General features: G+C 39.9%; 1 protein-coding gene across 1 annotated transcript in view; it reads left to right on the top strand.

The window, feature by feature from the left end:
• Positions 1 to 25,242, top strand: part of SUGCT (succinyl-CoA:glutarate-CoA transferase) — a 335,643-nt gene that overhangs the window by 280,447 nt on the left and 29,954 nt on the right. Inside the window, exon 13 of the mRNA XM_082479451.1 lies at positions 2,008 to 2,071. Coding sequence (XP_082335577.1) covers positions 2,008 to 2,071 — 64 coding nt within the window. The remainder of the gene's footprint in view (positions 1 to 2,007; positions 2,072 to 25,242) is intronic.

The following is a 25,242-nucleotide window of genomic DNA, read 5'->3' as shown; positions in this document are numbered from 1 at the left end:
GTGATCCTCAAAGATACTGCAGGTTTTTCTTAGTTCATTCTGTAAAGTAAAGGGAGATGGAGTTTGAGCCTAATAAAAGGAAATCTTTTAAAAGTAGAATGTCTGCCGTATCAGAGTAAGAATTTTGAGACCTGGAGCACAGGAAGGCATGAACTTTGTGGAGCCCTGAGTAGCTGCTAGAGAATCTGTATGTTTTGCTTTAAGCAAATGGTGCCACTTAAAGGTACAGCCTTTAATTTGCCATTTAGAGAAGTGCTTATGCACCTGAGTATACTGTTGATTTCAATTCAAATGAGTGTGATTTCTCACATTTAGGTCACAAATAATCAATTGAATGCATAAAAAAAGCCTATGTAAGTAACTTACAGAGAAAGGAGGCCAAACTTTCATAACTAAGGGCATAACTGGAAAGATTCTGAATATGGGTTAAACCAAGCAATTATATTTTCCAATTCTGTCATTTGGAAAAAAATTCTGGATGTCTTACTTGAATGTCTACCAAAATTGACATTAACCTTCCGAAAGAGAATAGAACTAATGATTTGGTACAGCGCCAAACAATTAGACCGGTGAATAGACGTTATTCCACCAGCATCTATTATCGGAAATATCTGGATTTCTAAATGTCAGCTAAATAGGCTCAGCCCACAAGCTAAGAGAAAGCTGACCTGACTTTTTGACACCACCTGTTCAGGAATGGGAAATTTTTAATCATGCTATTCTACACAGATAAAAGGTTCACAAAATTTGACCTGGAAAGCATGGCTAAAGGAATTAGTTTTGTTTAGTCTAGAAAAGAACAGACTGAGGGAGGATGTAATTACAATCTTCCAGTACGTAAAAGAATGTTATAAAGATGCTAGTGATTGGTTTTCTGTGTCCAGTTGGGGAAGAGACAAGAATAAAGATGTTTAATACAAAGCAAAGATATTTAGATTATGTATTAGGAGAAAAATTTCTAACAATAAAAATAGAGAATATGATGCAGACTACATAAAAAAAAATGTCTTCTTGTTAACTGGAAATTTTCAAGAATAGTTAGGCCAATAGTTAGGTTTGTTGTTACATTGGAGATGAAAATACTGGATGTTATGTTGGATTTTTACATTGGATATGAAAATATTAAATAGCCTCCGGTTAACCAGTGCTAATGGGAGGCTTTTTATTTGTGGAGGATACTTCAATAACAAAATTAATCATTTTTAAGAATTCTGATTGTGTGATTAAGATAACAGTGTTAGAAGGATGGCAGAATAATAGGTAAGGAAATGGCAAAGATTACTTATTGGCTTTGGATGCAGAATTCTATTAATAATAGCAGCGAGTTTCCTGTTATGAATTTCTTTTTCTCTATTACTTGAGAATTTTGGTATTATACATTGTTTTCTGGTTGAGATTAATAACAAGGAACTGGAAATTGTGATGAATAATCATCCCATACAGATATACACAGAGCTGAAGCATGGCATACCCACTTGAAAGAACAGAAATAACATCAAAATTATAGCATCTTTCCTGAATATTTGTAAGAACTACTAAGACAGCATTTCATAGTGTGATCCATCACAAGCTCAACAGCAATGGAGTAACAGTGAAAGAAACTGCTAGAGCATAAGTTGTGTATAGGCCTTCTATCCATTTTGCAGATTAAAAGTCAAAGTGGGTGAAGGTTTTAATTCTAATTCCATGTTGGTACTAGTTGTGTGTTTGTGGTTGAAAGCATGACATGCTTGCAGCTCGGTTTCTTGTTTGATGTTGTTTATAAGAGCTTAAAGATATGTTAGTCTTGTAAAGTCTTACTGAAGCATCGATTGAGATGCATAGAGAGCAGTGTCAAACATCATGGCTTTAATTTTACAAATTAAACAAATCAGTTGAATTGTAGCTCCCCGTACTTTCAGATTTTCTGTGAAAGAACATGAAAATATTTGTCTCTCTTTTCCTTTTGAGTTTAGGAACTGATTATATTTGTTTTATTACATACATGTTTTGGTTTTTTTTTTCTAGGTGCTGCACAATGGACTTGTGATGGAAATGAATCATCCAACAGCTGGGAGGATAGCTGTTCCAGGTTAGATGTTTAATTCTGTTTTCTAAATGGAGCTTGAAATTAAATGTTACATGACATCCTGAGTAGTTCTGGAACTCAGCTGAGGACATGACACATCTTCACATTTCACTCAGATGAACAAAAGTTTAACCAGGAAGACGTTTGTGCTCATATTCATTCTGGTAGCAGAAAAATGGGTTAAAATGTGTGTCAGAATAGCTTCTGGTTTTCATCGGTCAGTTGTCATAAAACATGAACATGGATTTGATAATATTTGCAAACTCCCACTGCTAGAAATATTACTGCTAAATCATCTACACGAATATGTGAATCTGTTTTTGATTTAGGCCTATTTTGCAAGTTACACAGGCTTCTTTTAGGGACATTTCTGTTGTAAAAAAAAAAAAAAACAACAGAAAAAAAAAAAGAAGAAAGAGGAGGGAAGTTCATACTGAAGGTTTCATCACACTATTTTGTTTAATGAATTTAGACATGAAGCTCTGCAATGATGAAGTCTTAAATAACTATTTTGGATTTCTAAAGGATACAGAAGTAATAAACTAGCATCTCGTCTTTTAAGCTCAAAGCAGCTCAGGACTTGGAGCTGGTGTAGCTTTACTTCCATTAGATTTAGTTATGGAGTGAGTTTAGGTTCTTCTTAGAGCCATTATGAAAACTCTCATTCAGATCCTTGCAGTTGGCTCTGTTTTGACAACTGAGCCTTATCTGATAATCTACTAGCTATTGGGTCAACTTTTTCTGCTTCTCTATGCTTTTCTTTCTCCCAAGCCACATTGAGAGTTGTTTCCTCCCTCATTCAAAGCACCATGTCATTTTTATTTTTATAACATCTTCTCCTTACATTGTGATTTTCTGTGCCAAATTCCACCCTCTGACACAGCATCCAGTTGTCATCAATTTCAGTTGACTTGAGCACATGTAGTGGTAAGAAGAATTTGACCCATAAAATTTATCTTAATTTGCACATCCTGGAATCACACTGGGATGCAGAAAGGATTATTTGAAAGAAATCAATCCCATATTAGATCATGTTTTCTGCATGAATAGAGGGGTGTTTTGTGTGCGTGTATGTGTATGCTTCATATTTGCTCTTTATCACAGTTTGCATTCCATGTTTGGTCCCGCTAGGCTTGGATGTTTGGTTGATTGTATTCAAAAATGCTTCTCTAATTTAGATGCACATATCTGGAAATAGTAATCCTTTTGTTTTAGTTTTTAACAGAAAAGTAATCCTGGTTTATTTATCCAAAATGAAAAGACTAATAAGGGCTTGTATTTAGTTCTTTTTAAAGAAGTGGGCAGAAAAGCCTTGCAGATGGTAGAGAAAGTGCATAAGGTTTTCATGTTGCATACAATGTATAATCTATCTTAGAGAAAGCAAATACTCCTTAAGGGGATTGGTTAAACTGCAAGAAGAGGAAGGAGATGAAAGGAATGTTCTAATGTCTGTCAGCAGCGATAGAATGTATTGGCAAGAGAGTGAGTTTTTACATAGGTAAGCCATAGTACTTCCCAAATCCTTAGTTATTTTTTATTTTATTAAATCAGTGACACTGCACTAGACTAAAATAAATCATCTTAATCTCTAATGGTTTGCCATTTAGATGGGCTTCTATGAAGAGTTTCTTGTATTGAAGCAGATGGCTGAAATGATTATTGGATATTTGAGCAGGAAAAGGAGAATTCCTTCCTTTCCTGGCATGGAGGATAAGGAGGGGAGAGACAGGGGAGGGGAGGGTAAAGGACACTCATTCAGTGTGAGCAGAATGGACCTATTGATATCACTGGAAAGAGAGTGCATTACTCTGTCCCAAAATTAAAGTGAATAAGTGAGTTTGGCCACTGTTGATGGTAGGTAATGGAAGTACCCTGGAATTGCTTTGGTCAATGATACATCTGAAGAGTATAGCAGAGAGTGTGCGGAGAAGACCTCTGGTAGATAAACTGTTTCTCAATGACAGTTTAAAATAGTAACAACTTTTTATTTTCAATGTCATTGTATTTGAATATATTATATTTGGTAGAGAACAACTATACTAAGCTCTCAGTTTCTGGTTCAAGGTTGCTTAATAAAGATAATAACGTGAATGTTGAAACTGAACAGACTAAAAATGTCTCTCCTTAAAGGGACTGTGGAGGCTCTGATCCCAAAATAAAAATGAATAACTGTTCTTCTTAACCATATAAGCCAGATTGTAATGTGTCTTTTAGTAATTGAATTGGACATTACACTTGAAGCTCTTGACAGAGGTCAGACGTGTGCTGCCAAGTGAAGTTGTGAGTGCAGTGACATACACTTACTGAGTGAGAGCATGCTGGCAAATTTCAGCTCCGAGTATCACGGCTGGCCGCTGTCGCAAGCACACTGGTTTGGAGTAGTCCTTCTCCAGGCATGTCCCCACTTTCAGAGTGGGTTCAAATCTGTTCATGAATCCACACTTGTAGATCTCACATCTTGAAATTCTGAGGGGTTTTGCCATTGACTTTAGTGTAGGCTACATTTTTAACGTTGGACTTGGGATTCATACCCCTCCTTTGCTTAAATATCTTTTGATATGGTTATTGAATTTGGTTCTTTCCACACCTAGTCAATGCTTTCCCCCTTGCCTTTTTTTATAATTCCCAGCTTGAAATATAATGTGTGCTGATAAGCACATTGTAAGGTACTGGTGGAACTGAAGTGGGAGAAGTCAAATAAAAAACATATTTCTGTTCATTTTTCATTTCAAAATGTCTACTGATGGTAGGAGAGATACAGACCCTGTATTTTGATATCTCTTGCTTCAAGTATTCATTGAAAAATGTCTTTGCACATATACACTGCTGTTACTATTAGCAAGATATCTTAGATTCAAGAACGGCTGTGAAAAATGGCATTCATCATGTCTGACTAAGAGCGATTGTATAAAAGATTATAAGACCATTTTAAAGAAAAACGCGGTTCTGTGGTAGTTGAGTGATTTCATTAGCATAATGTTTCACATATACCATTCAGTATATTCATGTTGTGAAGAGCTGACCTGTCGTATACGTATACTTGACATATCATGTATACAGAAGGTATACATGATCCTTGCTTGAGTCCCAAAGGCCTGGCACTGTACTGCACTCATTCTTCACAGGACTGGTTCATCTGACTGCAGGGCTGTACTGATGAGTGTCTTCTGGGCTCTATATCTGAAAGTCAGCTTCATTATGTTTAGTTTGGGGCAGAGCTCCGAAGATGATCAGGAGCTGGAGCACGTCAGCTGGAGAGGCTGAGGAACAGGGGCTGGTTGGCAAAGGCAGCCTCAGGGGACCCTGGCAGCAGCCCCCAGCACCTATAGGGAAGTTATCAACATGAAGACCCAGGCTCTTCACAGCAGCATATAGTGGGAGGGTGAGAGACAAGAGAGATTCAGACTGGATATCAGGAAAGTCTTTTTCATCATGACAACAGCCAGGCAATGGAGAAGGTTGCCCAGAGAGGTTGTGCAGGCCCTATTCTTGGAGGTTTTCGAGAAACCTTTCAAGAAAGATAAAGCAGTGAGCTACCTGGTCTGACCTCAGACTTCAACCCAATTTGAGCAAGAGCTTGGACTGGAGACCTCCTGAGGTCCTTTCCAACTTGGATTACGTTCTTATTCTGTGATTAACCTCAGTATCTTCTCATTCAGCTCTGTTGTGCTTAGCCCTTTCCATAGAGATCTGAAGGAGAAATGACATAGTTTTAAGAAAATGGGAAATGTAGAGCACAGAAAATACTTTTGAGGGCAAAAAGATGATAGGGGAGACATGTTTTATAGAGTGCCAGATTGCAGATGGTGCCGGATGGCACAGAGACAATGCAGTTAAGTGAAGGGACAAAATTTCAAAAAGCTTTAGTCTCTGGGTTAGTCTTGAACTACTCTGCCAAAGGGTAATGGGCTTTCCTGAAGGACAATAGCATGTGGGTTTCTGGGAGCCACTGAGTAATTTATTCTGAGTTGCAATGTGGAGCATAATGGATACCAACCCATACTGATTATGTAGAAAAAGCTAATGGATGCAATGCAATCTTGTCCAAACCTTTTCCATGATCATCTATTTTATATGGTTTAGGAAACTCAATAATATTCCGAACTTCTGCATTATGTAGCGTCTAATGTTGACTTTGTCAACATTTGTCTAATTTTTTTTCTGTAGTTAAAAGAGTGTTTGTAATACGATTTTTTTTTTTGAAGGAAAAAACACAATGCGTTCAGCTGTCCCTAAAAAACTAACCTTTGTAGAATTTATTAACTAGCAGGAACTGCTGTGAAATAAACCTCATTTCTGACCCCTTCTAAGCCTTAGCGAATTGGGAATTTGGATATAAGCCTACACTTTGGAATCATCTCTCATCAAACAGGAAACAATATAACTGTAGAAATTGTGTAAAACACCTCTTCCAGACAAAACGACTATTCTTAGTTTTGATAATGTTTATACTGTGTGTTCTCCTCATCCCCATTTCCTGAGTTGATAAACACCATTTCTGTCCTTTGGCCCATGATCTGCATCAAGGATGTCTTTATTGTTCAGAAAGGCCAATTTCATACCTGGCTTCGTGATTTCCTTCTGTGCTCTTGAGATAATGTGTTCAGGGGACTGCTCCAGGCTCAGCTAGGAAAGGCAGTACAGGATTCCTCCTTGGCGTAGATTTCTTGGACTGAATTCAGGCAATCTATGTTAATTAATCAACCCACTCAGGAGAAATGTCCCTTTTTCCGGTCTTCTCCTGTCACTGTGCATTACAAATATACTACTGAAACAGGAAAGACTTTTTTTTTCAGAGATAGGCTTTTCCTGTTGTATGATTCATTAAATGGTGTTGAGGTTCCATGGAGACTAATTGTGATCAATCTCGTAGAAGAATGGTTTTAAGGAAGAAGATGAAGAGGCAAGAAATCTAATAGGACTTCCTTACTGTGCCACAGATTTCTTCCTTAACCTTGGACAAGTCACTGTCTGTGTCTCACCTTACTAATCGTGTGCAGTTTTTCAGATGCTAATTAGTAGCTGAAAAATACTTTGATTTCTCAGGGAAGGAAGTTCTTGGAAAAACTCTAGGTATTATTTTAAATATGTATTCCCATTCATTGTGTATGTAGGTATTCATACTTATTTTCTCCATGTATGGTGAAGACCAGTTATGGTTGTGGAAATAACAGTGGGGTATCTATGTGTTTGATCAGTGCATTTCAGTACAGGGAGCAGATATGGCTGTTAGTGACACATACTATCTTTTTTTGATCATTTAATATAAGTGTAAGTGGGGGAAGCTTCAGTAGGACTAGATATATGGCAGAGAAAAGTGACTTCTGCATGGGGGAAGTTTGCAGGAAATTAAGGAAGTCTGTACTCCAATCCATCGTTTCCTGCAGCTAGGAGATCCCACAATATGGGAACAACAACAACAACATAAAAAATCCCAACAATTTTTTTTTGCAAGAACCTCTGCTTGAACTTCTGATCCTGTCTGCTTCTCATCAGGCAGCTTTTTCATATGCGCGTGTGTGCGTGCATGCATGTGCATAACTGATGTTGATTGAAAAATTTTAATTTCACTTCACTATTTATGGTACATTGGAGACAAACAGCTTCACCGGCATTACTGTTACCTCATTCGCCTTTTTTAGTCATCAGGGCTGACTGTTTATGTCTTTTACATTCACAAAGCTGATTTCAATTTTGAGGAATTCAGGACCATTACAGGAACTGAGCAGAAATGATATATGACGGCTCACTTAGCTATCTTCAAAATACTTTAAAAAATCTTAATAAATATATAAACAATATATTCGCGCTGATTGCAAAAGCAGAAAAGAGATGGTGGGAATGGCAAGGAACATGTTGCAAGCTTCAGGACTATGTAGAAAAGGCTGCTCTGTTTCTAGTGAATGATACTTTAATTTGGAATCTTTTAAGACTCCTTTTAAAGTAAAACATAAATAACAAACCTTTTCATACTTTTGCTTCTCTGTTTCCAGAGTATTTCTCTACTGTATATTTTAAAAATTGCTGTACCTCCTGGAATGGTCTTAGTGCCGCAGTTGATACTTTTAAAGTTAATGTTTTAAGGAAGAAAAGCCAGCTGTCTCTTACCTCGTTCTGGGATTTCAGTTGGTAGGGGAAATTAGGACATAGTGGAAGTCTCTTCCATCAGTCTCAGAGTACCTGAGTAATGGTATCGACTGGGATCGGCAGCGCTCTGTGTTGCACAGGCAGTGGCTCTCCAGGACTGTTGCTGAGGGTGTCTAAGCTGGACTCTCCTCTCAGCAGACCCAAGATTTTTCTGTCTTTCTTTAAGTTGTGGCAAACAAAGCTGTTTTTCTTGCTTCAGGTGTTTCTTTTCGGGACCTGGCACTGCCATGTTGGGAGGGGAAATACAAATATTTCAGTGGACAAGTGAGGACAATTTTCCTACTCCTACATAATAACTGACGTAAAATGTGGGTTGAAGTTTTGCTGAGTGTTGATCGGTAATTACACTTCTACTTACTGGAGAAGATTTTCTCTGTGTTTTCTTCCATGTGTCCTAAGATATACTCAGATTTGCTTTAAACTGGACATAATAGTTTCTTATGGAGATTAAAATAAACAATATCACCTTTCTGTTACGCAGGGGGAAAAAAAAAGTTGAAGTATTAACTGAATAGCGAAATAAACTCCTTAATTTCCCGCCAATGGTGACAGTCCTATAATTCAGCTTTGTTTAAAAGTTTTTTGTTGTTGTTCTGTTTAAATGTGTTCCCCACTTCTTTCTATGTATGTAAAAGTAACTTAGAAAGTACTTTCCTAACCCTCACTCCGTAACAAGCACAGCCAGGTGCTCACACAGTTCAGGCTGTGCGATTGCAAAGATATATCTGCGTGCCTCGGGTGCGTTGTAAAACAGCCAAATTACTTCAACACCCATAAATTGTAAGTATATCTTTATGATCTTTAATAATTATTGGATAAGAAAAGGAATCTACTGTCAGCTAAAAAAAGTTTGGTTTCATTAAATGTAAAAATATGTTTTAAACATTTAGACAATTTTACTTAATCCCTAGGATACTGGGTATACTAATCCTCATTTGTGTTTCCGCCATGTCGTTTTGACCCAAGCCCTGCCTCCCCGTGAATGGAAAGAATGATTGGACTTAAACTGTTTTCTGTGAACCTAGATGGAACAATTTTATGGTCAGCAGTGGCCATTAGATCATGTAGTTTGCCTTCTTATGGCATTGGCCATAACGTTTCATTGATTTACTCCTTTCATGTTTGTGTGACTACAGTTTGCCTTATTCAGAAGTCCTCAAGAGATGGAAAATTCATCAAATATCTGCCTCTTTTTTTTTAATGGCCATTCGGGCTCATTGTTAAAAAGCCCATGCCACGATTCTAATTCAATGTTACCTAGTTTTATAGAGCAATCATATTTTTTTTACGTCTTTCATGAGCTTTAACTACTTTTGTTTTCTCCCCATGAAAGTACTTACATGACAGAAGTCACATCTAAATGACTTTTTGACAAACTACTTAGGGTAATTTGCCCAGGTCTTTTCACGTCCGTTGTGTAAGCAAAGTGCAGCAGCTTTGTAACTCTGTCTTTTTTATCGCAGTCTGTGTACTGCGTATTTACAGGCCTGACCCTGGGCAAGTCCCTTAGCCAGTGAAATTACATTTCTCACTTCTTCATCTAAAAAATTGAGATAATAGAACTCACAAGTAACTACAGAGCATAAATATGCTAATTTCTACCCAAATTATATTAATGACAATATGTGAAATTTGATGCTATGGGATTGGGTAGAAATGAGGGGCAAAATAAGATTTATACAGTTAACTTTACTCTTCAGTTGATTAAGTGCCTACTATCGTATATAACATGTACCTGTTGTAGGTTAGTAAATTTACATATAATTAACTTTTTTATCTGTAACTCCTGAAGAAGGGCATATTTAAGTTCTTTTAGTCACTGCAAACTTGCAATTATTTTTACTTCTCTTCCTTGTACTTCCCACAGCTCTTTCTAGTAACATTGTGCCCAGAAATTAATCCCATTTTGCATCAAAATCTCTTTTAAAAAGACCAGTATTACCTAACTTACAGATATAAGGTGTCTGCCCATGCATTAAAAATTACATCGATCTATTTAGCTGTCATGCTGCATTTCAAGCTCATGTCTAATTTGCTTGCCAATTTAATACTGAAGACTCTGTCAGCATGACTATTTCCAGATATATCTTCCATTTAAGCGCCTGCGTTTCAGGTTATTTTTCTTCAGGTATGTTTTTTTTTTCCTAATATGAATAGAAAAGAGAGAAATGTTTTTGATGTTTCTTATCCCTCTAGATCCCTTTATGTGATCCGTGAAGACACAATTTGATTGGGCAAATTTGAATCCAGCAACCTCTTCACCAATTCTAAAACTTGTGCTTGCTATTAGTGTTGATACCTTCACCAGCAGATCTTCCTTGCATAAAAGCCCTGCTTCAAAATGAGCATGGTGATTTGGACCCGAGTCTTGAATATTCCAAATGATGCCTTAATAATTTGGGCTATCAAAAATAAAGCATTGCTGCCACCTCTTTTGTTCCCTGCCATTTTACTAACTATTCTGGAGCTCTTTGGGGATTCTGGGAGGGTGGGAAGTTCTCAAGAGTTTTTCCAAATGTTTTTCGACTACATGTGAATTTTTTTTCCAGATTTTTATTTAGCTGATATTATTCACCAAATTTGATCCAAACTTGCAAATATTGTTTTGTTAAACGTAAACTTTTTTTTTTTCACATAAAACTAACTTGTCCACCCAATCACTGTGTGCAAAAGGTTTAAACCAAGACAGAACAGATGTGAACTAGCTTAATCCAAGGTCTATGGAAAACATTAGGCATAGGGTCAAGACCCGATTAGAAAAAATCTTCCTGACGCAGAGTCTGTTAAGGTATGGAATAGAGTTCCCTAAGAAGACATAGAATCCCTGGTTTTGGCTATCTGAAACTAGACTGAACATAGCAATAAAAAGAGTTTACCCATATAAAAAGCAGATAATTGTTCTATTAAAAGGGATTGATAACTTAATGAATTTTAAAATTTGGTGTCAGTTCATTGCTTTAAATTAAAGTTGTTTGGACATTGTGCCTGTGGCAGCCCATTAAAAAAATTATATTGATTTGAGTGTAAAAGTAGAGTGTTCCTCATGGGTTTTGAAGTGGATGCAGAGATGAAATGAGGCAGTGGCTTGCAGATTAGAACAAGCTTTTTAATATTCTTTGCAAGCTGTTTTTAGAAACATCACAAGGACCATAAAATCAGGGACATTTGTGAAGAGAGGCAGTACAATTTACAAACATGTGGGGCAAACAAAATTTCAAAGCTGATCGTGCACAAATACCCAATTCCAGTTGTCCAACTTGCACATACTGAAAGCACAACTGCATGCACACATCTGCTATTCCCAGCTCATGAACACAGACACACTTATACAAGCTTGTATAAACGCATAGCAATTTCATAGCATTCTCAAGAAATTACAAGATTAGAATTTATAAATTAGGCTGCATTGCTTTGGCTATGAGATTTAGATTCCTATATGAGTAAATTACTGTCCTGTAATTTACTGAATTACATTTGGGAATTGCTTTCTTTTTCTCAAAGATCTGGGTAGTACAATTTTCCACTGGAGTTGAGCTAGTGATTTTTCTTTTGAGCCAGATTAAATTCTGGTGATGCCATGCAGCCATTTCTTCCGAGGTTTAATGCCCATGCAGTATGTTTTTTCAGTGTCACCTAGTTTGAACCATTTTGGATTACTGAAATGGTCAGTTAACTTGTCTCCCCGGAAAACACACCTTTTAAAAATGGAAAAAATGTATATGATGGGGGAATGTCTCTAATACGGCTTTCATATAGGGAGAATTGTTAGCTTTCAGGTCTCATTCCTCAGCCGGGACCTAAGCGTCATCTGGTCTTCCAGCACAATCCTGTGTCTTCTTCTCAGCCGCCTCAACCTTAAGCGGTTGAGAAGCTAAAGTGAAAGAGCTGTGCGGCTCTGCCCTGGAAACATCAGTGGTATTGGTGCTGTGCCAAGGATCAAAAGGAGTTGTGCTGATAGCAGAGAAATTAAAATAGGACCTCAAGCACGCAGGACTACACTGCTGGAGAACAGGAGTCATTGTTTGGGATCAAAGCTCACCTTAGGCAGGTGCAAAAACTAACAGCTTTGACCAAGAAAACGGTGGTTCACAGCAAACGGCATAGTGTCAGGGTGGAGACGAGAAGGCTTGCACTGAAGGACCACGCTGAGGAGAAGACATGGGGAATGAGTTGAGGAGGGAGGTGATAGGAAAAGACCATGATGAACTGTGGCCTTGCAAGCACCAGCTGATGCAGACAATTCCCTTCTTTAAGTGGATCCTTGCTGTCTGGTGTCAATGGTTAGTCAAACCGGTATTCTGACTTTCAGAAGCTCCGTAGTATTTATTATGTTTCAGTTCTGGTTAAAGTTCAGTGAAAACTTCAGAATAATAGGTCAAACTGAAACCCTGTCTGAAAGAAAGTAATGGTTAGATACTCTTTTGGTTTTGTGTGTGGTTTGTCTCTTGGGATATAATTTTTTGTGGGACCACTTAGAATACCTTGTTTAGAAAAACAAAAAACTTTGCAAAGGTGATCACTTTCTAGACAGTTCTATCAGATATTTCATTAATGACATGCTGAGTTATATAATCGATCATCTGAATGCACCGCTTACTAATTTGTATGTGCAAGCCAGGTGTTTAGGTGAATAAATGAAGAGTGTACAGTTCAGTTGTTTCCTTTGACTGTGCCTGCATTTTAAAATCTGGCCTTCACCTTCCGATGGGGAACACTTTAGGAATCAGAATTTGGCAAAGGAGGCTGTTTTGGCAGTCTAGTTTTCACATTTATTCACACTTAGGGGAATAGAGAAGAAATAGATGGGACACAGATCTTTGTGTTGCTAGTATTTACCTTTGCTACCTTCCTAGATCTCTAGAATAAGGACTAGTGGTGTAATTCCTGAAAGGGAATTTTGACTTCCTGCTATTCACAAATCAATGTCCCCACTGTGTATTTTAATAGTTGTTTTGTCTCAAAACTGAATGCACAGTTTAACAACCTACTCATCTACTCCTCATTTTTGCTTGAATTTCCTGAGCAAAAAAACAACAGAGAAGGATGACGTCCTTTTGCTCCTCATAGGCTCAAGTACCTCTAGCTCTAGCTTTCGCCAGCTGTAAAAGAGTGTTGTGAGAATACATGGGTAAAGTGTAACATAGCTGCATGGCAATGTTAGATTGGAAGATACGTTTTAACCCATCCTTCAAGTACTTCTGTAATACTGACACTGTAGTGGGGGAAAAACAAGAGAAATTGGAGAAGTAGCTCAGAATTTAATAGAAAACCCTTGGTGTCTTCCTATGAAGCCATTCACCTTCTAAAAGTCATTATTCTGACGTGTTTTAAGTCTTTCAAAGTGTTGGCTGGTATGGAGATTCCATAGAACCTTCCTTCCAGTTGATTTTAAGAAAGGAAGCAATACCATGTTTACTACTTGAATATGACTTTTAGATTCTCACTGCTAGATGGTTCATCACTCAGAGCAGTGAGCAGCATCACTCACCACCAACCTCCATGTGGCAATCTGTTACCATTTCCATGAATTTACATTTACTTTCAAGATTTTTCTGTCAGATGACCTCAAGTCTCGGTTATTTTTTGGTTTTGGTGTTTTGTTTTTGTTTTGTTGTGTTTTGTTTTTTAATGAGGGAAGTTTGCAGCCAGTTGCTATATTGTAAGGCATAGTGTATATTTCTGTTTTTCAAGTATTTTCAGAGATTGGTATACTTTTCCCCATGTGTACTCAGATGTGAATCAAAATGCTCCTTTGAATGTATTTTGAAACTATAAGTCTAAGTCTTATCTGACTCTAGGAAACCAATATTATACTGGGCACCAGCTCCAATGAAATATAATAATATATTGTACTTCTAGAACATAATTATATATTACGCCTGCATATCACATATGAATGTATACTATATACTGTTATGGAACATAAGTCTTGATACCTGTGGAGGTTATTTGGTGTTAAACTGTAGTGAGACAAGAATTAGGTAGTTTCGGTGCTATAATTTATAAGCAAATGTGATTCAGAAAATTAAAAAATCTGAATATTTTGTGTTCAAGATATTAACTTTTTGTTTTTTTTTACAAAATGTTGTATAAAGGAAATTATTGTAAGTGAAAAGAAAGCTAAGCCCTGGTATGATATTGCATTTTTATCTGCTCATCTTTGAGCAGTATTTATGTGTAATTATAAGTATCTGTGATATCAAAGACAAGAAAAAATCATTATTTCTTTATAAACAAGATTTCAAATATTGGGTACATTCAGGGAATTTACGTGCTCTGATGATCCATGGAGATTACATTGTTGAAGATAGATGTCTTAGAAAGTTGTGGATAATTTTTAAACTCAAGGTGAATGAATTAAACAAGTGTTGTCTTATTTACAGTAAAGCATGTCCTCAGTAAAAGTGCTGTGCTCTGTTTTGAAGACTTGAGTTCTATTTTCAGGAGCTTTGTCATATAATTTTCCTAAATGCACTGTAATTAATGAGAAGTAATGATCAGTAATCAACTTAAATATACCGTAAAATATGGAACCTAATATAGGCAAGACAAAATTTAAGCATTCCAATTCATGGTACACTTTGTAGTATATTGGCTGATAATTACACAGAGATATTAAAAGGATCCATTTGTAGAGGCTCTTTAAAAAGTCAAGAGGTAAGATTGAAAACTCAATTATAATTTAGGAAATTTCTGTCTTCTAGTGCTTAATGTCTCTACCTGAAGTGTATTTAGTAGTTTAAAATTTACTTATATATTTCAGTAGTATAACCATTACCACCTCTTATCTTGTAAAAAGAAATAAATCCTGCTCCCAATGACCAGGCCATTTGAACCACCACTTTGGGGAGGAAGGACTGCGTATTGGTTTGCTCATCATACTGGGATAATAGCTGATTTTCACTTCATTGCTGCTTTTAGCTACTTAACTAGCATTACCTATGGGGCAAAGACACCAATCCAGGCAGGAATGTGATTATACTTAACTCAGGAGTTATTTCTGAGTGCGGTTGTAATTGGTGTACAACTCACACAGTCTTTGAAAGACGTAGGATCTCTGATTATAAGTTGGCTTCTTCCGCTAGTCTCGTGTTTCCAGTCTTGCCTAAATACTGCAACAGTGAAACGTAATGACTGAGGCATGCTGGCAGAGAAAGCAATTTTGTCCCGAACTTTAAGATATAATGGATATAAAGTTCAATTACCAGTGCCGTTCTCCCACTGGTAACATTCAGCCTATAATAAAAACCAAGGTGATTGAATGGATTCACATCTATGTAGCTGTAAGAGAGCTATGTAATAGGAAAAAGGGCAAATTATTAAGACAATGTACATTCACCAGAGTACTTAACACTCTTATGTGACCACTCACCATACAGGATATGACATAAAATTGTGTTTTCTATTGCTATTGAATCTATTTGACAAAGATGAGAAAATATATCCAACTAGTTCTTCTTTCCTCTATACTCCTACTTCATAGGCCTAAAATATGGATTTAAGCCATATATGTTGTGTATTGTGGTTGTGTTATCTCTATGATGCTGAAATTTATTTTGTCTGTGTAAACAAGCAGGTAAGTTTAAATTTATGCTTTTATTTTCATATTTTGTTTTCTAATCTTGTGTATTAGAGCTTATTGCCCCCACCTCCACCTAGGTTTCTTTGGCATGTTTCCCTTCAGTAACTGGTCCAGTTTTGTCCCAGATATCTGTACTGTGGGCACATGCCCTCCATGTATTGTATACTAAAGGAGATCCTGTGCAACGGCACATGCTCAGAGTGCCATATACACTGTCATTTTGTATTAGAAGGAATCAATTAATTTAATGTGAAGGGATATAATCCATACATCTCTGTTGAGAGTTGCTTTCTTTATTGTGTAGACTAACATTGCACCGAGTGAGGAACTGGCTGAACGGCGGGGCTCAAAGGGTTATAGTGAATGGGACTACATCTGGCTCGCAACCGGTCACCACCACTGTTCCTCAGGGCTCAATTCTAGGGCCAATTCTGTTCAGTCCTTTCATCAATGATCTGGAGGCAGGAGTTGAAGGCACCCTTAGCAAGTTTGCTGATGATACTAAACTGGGATGTGCTGTTGACTGTCTTGAGGGACAGGAGGCCTTACAGAGGGATCTGAATAGACTGGCGCACTGGGCAGTCATCAGTGGCATGAAATTGAACAATAAAAAATGCTGGATTCTGCTCCTGGGATGGAGTAACAGTAGCCAGAAGTCTAAACTGGGAAAGGAGTGGCTGGAGAGCAGCCCTGCAAAAGGGGTCTGGGGGTGCTGGTTGACAAGAGGCTCAACAGGAGTCAGCAGTGTGCCCTGGCAGCCAAGAGGACAAACCATATCCTGGGGTGCACCAAACACAGTGTGATCAGCTGGTCAGAAGAGGTGATTATGCTGCTGTATTTAGCATTGGTGCAGCCTCACCTTGAGTATTGTTTGCGGTTCTGTGCCCCTCCATTTATAAAGGATGTTAAGGTATTTGAATGTGTCCTGAGGAGGGCACCAAAGCTGGTGAAGGAGCTGGAAGGCATGTCCTTTGGGCGGTGGGTGAGGGACGACCTCATTGCTCTCTAGAGCTTCCTGAGGAAGGGAAGAGGAGAGGGAGATGCTGATCTCTTCTCCCTGGTACCCAGTGCCAGGATGTGTGGGAATGGCTCAAAGCTATGTCCCTCAGGGGAGGTTCAGACTTGACACAGGGAAACATTTCTTTACTGAGAGGGTGATCAAACCCTGGAACAGGCTTCTTGGAGAGGTGGCTGATGCCCCATGCCTGTCAGTGCTTAAGGAACATTTGGACAATGCCCTTAATGGCGTGCTTTAACTTTTGATCATCCCTGAAGTGATCAGGCAGTTGGACTAGATGATTGTTGTAGGTCCCTTCCAACTCGGCTCCCTTTCCCCTTTCCCCTTTCCCTTTTCCCCTTTTCCCCTTTTCCCCTTTTCCCCTTTTCCCCTTTTCCCCTTTTCCCCTTTTCCCCTTTTCCCCTTTTCCCCTTTTCCCCTTTTCCCCTTTTCCCCTTTTCCCCTTTTCCCCTTTTCCCCTTTTCCCCTTTTCCCCTTTTCCCCTTTTCCCCTTTTCCCCTTTTTCCCCTTTTCCCCTGGGGGCATGGAGCCATGGGAACAGCAGAGCTTGCTCCCACTCCAAACTTGCAATGGCCAAGAGAGCCCGAGAGAGCCAGGGTGGTGCCTTGGAGGTGCAAGAGCAGCTGGCAAGAACCAAGGAGAAAGGGCCCAGAGGAGCCCTGACATGGGACTGTGCTCAGTGCTACAGAGGGCAAGAAGCAACCCCTGGGGGCTGACATGGGGGCCGGCCCTGGGGATCTAGAAAGCTTCCTTCTGCCAGATGCGGGGCACAAGGGCCACCTTCGTGGAGAGGAGCAGCAGGCACCTAGCCAAAATGGCCCAAAGGAGCCCTGGCAAGGGGATGTGCTCAAGGTTGCAGAGTAAGGCAAAAAAAAACCAACAACCTGGGGACACTTATTAGCCCACCTAGCAAAGAGGGAAAAAAAACCTTCCTCTCCCCAGCTGCAGGGTACAAGAGGCCATCTTCGTGGTGCGTGAGCAGCAGGCCGTAACCTAGCCAAAATAGAGTAGAGGAGCCCTGACAAGTTATCATGGTCAGTGCTGCAGAGGAAGGCAAAAAACCCCTGGGGACCAGTGCCAATCTGCCCCGGGGGAAAATTCCTTCCTGACCCCAGTGCTGGTGATTGGCTATTCCCTGAGCATGTGAGCAAGACCTGACTCCTTGTCCTGCAGGCTGGTGATGCCTCTTAGGAGATGCCCAAGCCCTATTCTCCCTCAATGTGGAGCTATCTCAGGGGCTTCCGAGAGTGGCCTCATCGCCTCAGCCTGATTGACCTTGGGGGCAAGAATCCTTCCCACACATGGCAGGACACCAGTGGGTGCTCCAAAGCACTGGGACCCCTTGCAACATCTCTGCATCCCATTTCTTATGGCTGCTGCCCCTGGCTCCATGGGGGATGAGGACAGTGAGCTCTGCAGTGCTCCTCAAGAAGGCATTCCCTTGGTCTTGCCACTGCTATCCAGCTGAAAAGGGCTGATATCCTCGGGCACCTCCAGGAGTTGGTGGTTCTTCTCATGTCCTGAGTGGCTTGTGTCTGTTCCATATAGGCTAAAGCAGGATTTCCATCCATCAGATGGGCTTTGAAGGGGTCCCCACCAAGTGCTGGCCTTGCAGCAGAGATCCTTCAGCAGGGCTGGAGGGCACCTGTCACTAGGGCTTTGCACAATGCCTGCCTTCCTTGCCTGACACACAAGAAGGCATTTGCCTGTATCGCATTCATAGCTCATAGTCACCCTATGATCTCCTCCTCACTGCTTCCCCCAGTGTTTCCAAACTGGAGCAGAAACTCATGGCGGTCCACCTGACATTGTGTTACGTATTTCTACCGTGCAGTTCTTCACACAGGGTTTATTGATATAGGGAATACCTCTTCTGTCAGAGCTTCAGTTGGTAGGAAGGATAAGGGCCATAGAACTATACTGTGAGATACAGCTTTTTCTGCCTCATGACTGCCATGAAATCCAGAATACGATGTGGACAAGGAAACCCACATTGCTTGAACAATGCTTTTCTGCAGTCTAAATTCAAAAGACCTGACTATGAACTTCACTGTTTCATACATTTGATGGCAGCAAAGCATGAGAGGTGGAGCCTGAGAGGTGTGTTAAGGGGGCTTTCAGTCCTCAGTAGCCTGCTGGAGTCCAGCTCCACACAGTCATGGCCAGCGGATCCAGCCCTCCACCAGCCAGCTGAAGTGGTCAGGCATTTGGACTAGATGATCATTGTAGGTCCCTTCCAATTCAACTATTCTCTTCTGTTCTGTTCTATTATAATTTTAAATCATCTTCATTTACATCTTCGTTATATCTTCTGCCTCCCTGTGTGTCTACCTAGCTCCCTTCAAACTTATTTACTAGGAAGAAAGACCTTTTTCTTTCATTAATTTAATTCTGTCTTTCCGTTCTAGCATTAATATCATGGTTATATTCCATGGGCCATGTGAGATGGGCACCTGACAATAAAACAGCCTTTGTGAAATCCCTGTTGTATATTGGTTCTCTGATGTACGCTGGAAATGGCTCCCTGAACTATGAAAACATCCAGTCCTGGCTGGTTCATAGAGACAAAATGCATTATTCTTTCCCCTACAGTCATAATGTGTCTAAGACCAGCAGAGGTTAAGAAACTGGCTTTGTTTGGCAGATGTTTCTTGTTATTCTGCCAATTAAGTCAACAATAGGTATTCATAATCCTAGGGAGGCTTGGAGGTCACAGAAATTACAGGGCAAGCAGAATAGCTCATGCACAAATATCTGAAAAAGAAAGCAATCTTTTGGGGATTTTTGCCCCCCCCCCCCCCCCCCTTTTATTCTGCTTGTCCTAGGGGCTGTCACCAATCAGTAACATTGAGCATTGGCTTCACCCCTCGGTTCTGGCTGCAGTGTTCTAGGTCCTGAATGGCACAAACTTTGTCTTATTGTTGCAGGAGAGAGGAGATGTTCTTCTGCAGTTTGTCTTACACTCAGCTTTCAGTGCTCTGTATAAGCATGAAAACATTTTTCTCAGCAACCAGCTTAAAATAAGCGGTTGGAATACTTGCATTCTTCAAAGAGAATGGGCAGCCTCTGTGGAATAAAACCAGCAGTTGTTGTGAGGTGGCACGCGGTGTAATGCAGTCTTTTGTTACCTTACCAGCATAGAGAAATTCGTTAGATTCTTGCTTTCTGGCCTTCTCGAGTATATCCTTGCTCGGCAAGACATGGAGCTGGTAGAGAGAAGCACTGATCTTAAGAGGAAAAAGAGACTTGGAGAAGTCATCAAAGAGCTAGTTTGCGTGCTTGTGGCTGGGATGTTAATGGCAATGGAAGGATCTCTCCAGGTAATTCTCTCAAGAGAGTACCACCCAACTTTAAAAATGTGGGGCACTCTCATTTTATTACCCCTTATGCAGTAGAGAGCAGTGTGATACAACAGTCAGTCAGGTGAGACCGAAAGGAAGAATATAGTATTACTGAAAGACAAATGAAGCAAGAGCTTTAAAGAGAGAAAAAAAGTAGCCGTGAGGCAATGAACAGCCATGAGACAGTAACTTCACTAAGAAAGCTGAATTTCCATAAAAAAAAAAATCCTTACTCAAGCATAACAGTACTAACATATACTGAATAAAGCATTGACTGGGGAAAGTAAAGACGGGAAAAGTATCATAAAACATTTCTGCTGTCACTTCTGGTGAAAAAGAGATGCGAATGAGACGTTGTTGGTACTAATTATACCTAAAACACTGTAGCAGCTGATAAAAGTATTTGATATACTGTGACCCTAGGAGGAATGTGACTGTGTTTTTATCTGAACCCAAGAAACAGAAGGGGGAATAGATGCCTGCCTTACAGTCACACGCTCTGGCATCCACGTGTACTTTTGGAGATTGCTTAATGAGAGACAGAAACATATATGGGGCAAATGATTCCAGCATACAGGAGAAGCTGTTGAAAGAAACAGAGAAATTTCCTCAGATGGCAAGGGCAGCTGAACTGTCTAGGAAAAGGATCAAAACAGTGTTATTAGTGCCGAACAAGTTCAAGGGGTCAAACTAAAGGAAATTGGGAAGCAGGACAGAGACAGACTGACCAGGAATGCAGGCGTCATGGTGCAGGGTATATACTGAGAGAAACAATTCAAAAGACAGAAAGAAAACTGTCTGGCTCCTGGAAAAACATGTAAAAAGCGGAAAGCATAGCAAGACTTTCTGTCCAGTGTGTTGCAGCTCAGGTAATATAAAAAGTGGTAATAGAGATGGAGAACATAGAGATTACAGTTAAAAGAAAGATTTCTTCTGGCTGCCTTGCATAGGTCCTGAGGAATTAATTGCACAGAAGGATACAGCAGAAGGATGCCACCTATTCTGTTCATTTTTGGAAGTGTGCTATCGGTTCTTAATCAGTTGACTCCAGCTGGATGCTGATGCCATCAGCAGCCTAATCCTACCAAGACGGTTAGTGGCAACATTAATCTGGAGGGTTAGAATCAGGTATTCATGATGCAGGTATTTGAAGTCAAAGAGCAAATGCAGCCTGTAGAGAAGAATCCTGAAAATCAAAAGAGGTTACATGGGCAAGATCGTAATTTCCTAAGCATGATCGAGGAGAGAGAGAGAGAGAGAGAGAGAGAGTGGTCACTGTGTGCTTTCTCAAGCATTTTCAGAAAATGTAAGATCACATTTCAATGAACCAGACACACAGAATTCAAGTGGAAGTCAGAATAAGCCTCCGTATAGTGAGATGACTAAAATTCAGTTTTGTTCGTAATGGCAGAGTAATGACAAAACGTTTATAACTCTACTAAGAAATGACATCGTTATAACCATTAAAACTTTCAGAGAATGACTCAGATACCTAATTAATGCTGAGGAAAATTTGGAGTAAACTGAGGATCTTCACTTAGCCAAACCACTAAATATATCATTGTAAAGAAGTTGCTGCTTATCACCACGAATAGACAATAGACTGTATAATCTATCATCTGTTTAACATCAGTGATTATTGTGAGGCTAAGACAGTTTTTCCACATTAAGGTAAACGAGTCCATGAGCCGTGTGACAACACTGACTACATCTTTTGGATGATAATCGCCTGGTGTAAATGCTTTTAACCTGACTCCAACATCTAAGGTGTTCAAGTGTAGATTGAAGCTGGGAAGGATTCCCAGACATGTGGCTTGAAGCTGGTGACAGAGCTATTAAAAATTAATGATCTGACAAAAGAGACAGCCAATGTCACTATGTAATAAGCAAAATATGAGATTGAATGTAGACATGCAGAACTTGAGAAAAACTGTGTTGTTCTCTGTTAGTTGACATCTAGGGAGATGGCAGCAAGACCCTGGAAAAGTCAGCGCAATTAGGAAAGCACTCAAAATGAAAGGAGTCCAATCATTTTTAGTGATAGTGATTTTTTTCTAGAATTATCAGAGGTCTTTAAAACAGTGAGGAGAATCAGAAGGCAGGCACTGCTCCTAAGACTCTGTAGGGTAGCTAAAGCAACATTATTTTGTTCTGAAGGAGGTTAGGAGCAGTGCTAATGCAAACCAAGCAGCCCAAAACATTTACTTGAAGACAGGAAATAAAAGGGAAACACAAAGCCGGGCTTTCTGAAATGCAGTTCCCTCAGTCCACCTTTCAGCACTAGCTAGCACTGCTGTCAACTATCTTTTTTGCCCCAAATCCGCTGGAAGGAAACTGGACAAAACTGTGGTTTTATACTCAGGTTTTGTTTCTTCTTAAAACTTTAGCAGTATGATATGAAAATAAGATACTTCCCAAGAAAATCGCTGCCCGTGGCAGATGCACTGAACAGGATGTGTCTTCCAGAATACAGTAGACACGATTTTATGGAATAAAAACTGCATCCCCAACGGTAGGCTTCAGGCAGTCCTCTGAAGAGCAGGCAGTAAATCAGCTTCCGTACCAACCGTGGCAGTCTGAAGGAGCAGTTGCCACTGGAATTTACTCTGTTTTACTCTGTCAGGGATCAGCTGTACATGCAAAATAGGATTTTGTTTGAATGGGACTGAACAGCAATCCTAGAAGGCATAGAGCAAGCCTGAAATATACTTCAGACCCTCTGATAAAGGTCTGCACGGAATGAGGCAGGCAGGTTGTCAACCCAGCGCGTACGCCCAAGTGGGAACACAGAAGCAGTAGTCTGAGGTGCTCAGACTTCTGACTGACAACAGGAGACTGAACAGCTTCATGAAATAATGGCCCTGGTAAGAATTCTATGCAAAAAAAAAAAAAATAATAATGAAACTTGTTCTGACGGTCAGACAAGCTCACTGCTGCAGCTGCTGTAAGGTTTGCTGGAGGACATAGGAGCAAAGACTGTGACAGGAGTTAAGGCATATCTAAAAGCATATTTTCCAAGGTCTGGAGTACCAGACTCTGTCTGAGAACTAAACATGCCTGGCAGTAGATTTCAAAGAGTTTAGCACAGAACAGGTCACATTAGCCTGGGTGCTCAATGAGCATCAGGAGAGTCAAGTTGGCAATGAAGAGCTTGTTAACAAGAACAGTCAGTACAGGTGAGTAATTCTTACTTTGCATTGTTCAACTAACACATTCCAGCATCTCTTCCCCTTCCCTCTATCATCCATCTCCCTTTCTAATTTTTACCTTGGCACAGCTAAACTAAGTCTGCAGTGCAAAAGGGAAGCAATAGACAGTGCAATGAATTAGTAAAATAAGTGAAAAAAGTCAATGATACCATTGTGTAACGGAACAGATCTGGCCCAATCATCAAAAATCTGCTTGCAGCAATAACAAAAACTAAAGGCTCAGGTTAGTAGCAGAGGGAAATCTGAAGAAAGTACCCCCACAAAATCAAAATCAAAGTGAATATGCAATATCAAGGGAAGCAAAATAAAGAAGTTAGTGTAATCTTGATGCTAACAGAAGCTCAAAATCTCGTTTCTTTCAAAGTTTGTCATAGTTTGCTTGAAGGAAAAGTAAAATAAAAATACATATGGCCGTGGCAAACGCGATGTTAACTTACAGTCTCGGTTCATTGAGTTTCAGCAGAATTGTTCTGCAGGCTGTTCTGAAGGTGTTCTGTAGTCAGAACTGGTGATGGTACAGCTGTAGCTTCAGGAGAACGCAACAGTGGTGTGGAGTAGACATTCCTTCCGTTCCTGTACTGTGTACCCGTAAGCTATTTAAACAAGTCTCATATAAAAATAGAGAAAATAGAAACTTAACTCTCGAGGCATTTCAGTTTTGTTTCTGCTTTCACCCTGTACCCTTTGCAAGATCAGAATAAACCCCCGAAAGTGAAAAACATTTCTCCCTTCTGATGTCAACTCCTGGGCCCAGAGATGATATGCAGCTTTCTTCCAGGAAGGTGTCTGACCTGACAAGTTTGCTTTGTTGGTCCTCAGTGCTCTTTCTGGCAGAAAAAATACGGTATGTGCTTCACGCAGGTTAAGTGAAGTTTCATGTTCAGAATACCATTCTGGAAAAACAAGCATTTCATTAGGCAGCTGCCTGGAATCAACTTAATATGAAGAAGTAAGAAAGCTTGAGAGATTTCAGGGTCTTTGAGTACGGCATTTCTTTCTGTTTCACACAGTTATGCTTAGGCATAGATAAGCTGTTCTGAAATGTCAGGCTACCTTTTAACTCACGTATGTTTCTTGGGCTGAGAATTTTACCACGGCTAAAATCCCTCTCCCAGAAAAGGGAAGCCATCCTTGCAAACCTTGCTAGAGAGTGGTTCGATCACTCACAGTCGTCTCAAGGTCGAACCACTTTGTTGGACAAAAGCCTTGAGGTGCCATGACTGCTAGTCCACTGTACTCTGTGTTGGCCTCTGCTTCCACCCTGGATTTGGTAGTTATGGATTGATTTGGATGTAGGACGGAGAACTTGTGTTCTGGATTTGTCCATCAGTGTGTCGGTTCAGCTCCGGAAGTCAGTCTGCGCAGCGTTCTCCTGCAGCTCAGGGCGATCTGCTCGGCTCCCCGGGACCTTCGCTGCGTTGTGGGAAGGCGGGTAGTGCGACATCTCACGGACAGTACCACAGCTGTGCCTTGGCAAGCAGAGCGGGATTCACAACAGACCCCTCGGGAGGCAGTTGGTGCGTATACCTTTTACTACGAAACTTCACAAGACCTGAGGGACCTTTTCTCTTCATCTGTACTTTATATAGCCTGCCTGCATACTCGTATTGTGTTAGGCATTGTATTTGGATGTGAATGTTTAACCATATATTTAATGTATGGTTAGACACGAAGAACTTGGCACATGATACACAAGGTATGTGCAGATTAAATTATATTAGACATTCTTGTATCCTACTAGGGGACACGGAAGGTTCTGATCTAGTATTCTAACTTAGAGTAAACCAACCCTATTAGAAATTTTAATAAAAAACTTTTAAACCAGTCAAGCGGTCTTCAAGGGAGTGTTGGAAAACTATCATTTGGGACTTGTAAAA

Source organism: Vanellus vanellus (assembly GCF_965231255.1).
Source record: "Vanellus vanellus genome assembly, chromosome: 2".
NCBI classification, from domain to species: Eukaryota; Metazoa; Chordata; class Aves; order Charadriiformes; family Charadriidae; genus Vanellus; species Vanellus vanellus.
This window is presented reverse-complemented; position numbering and strand designations above follow the sequence as displayed.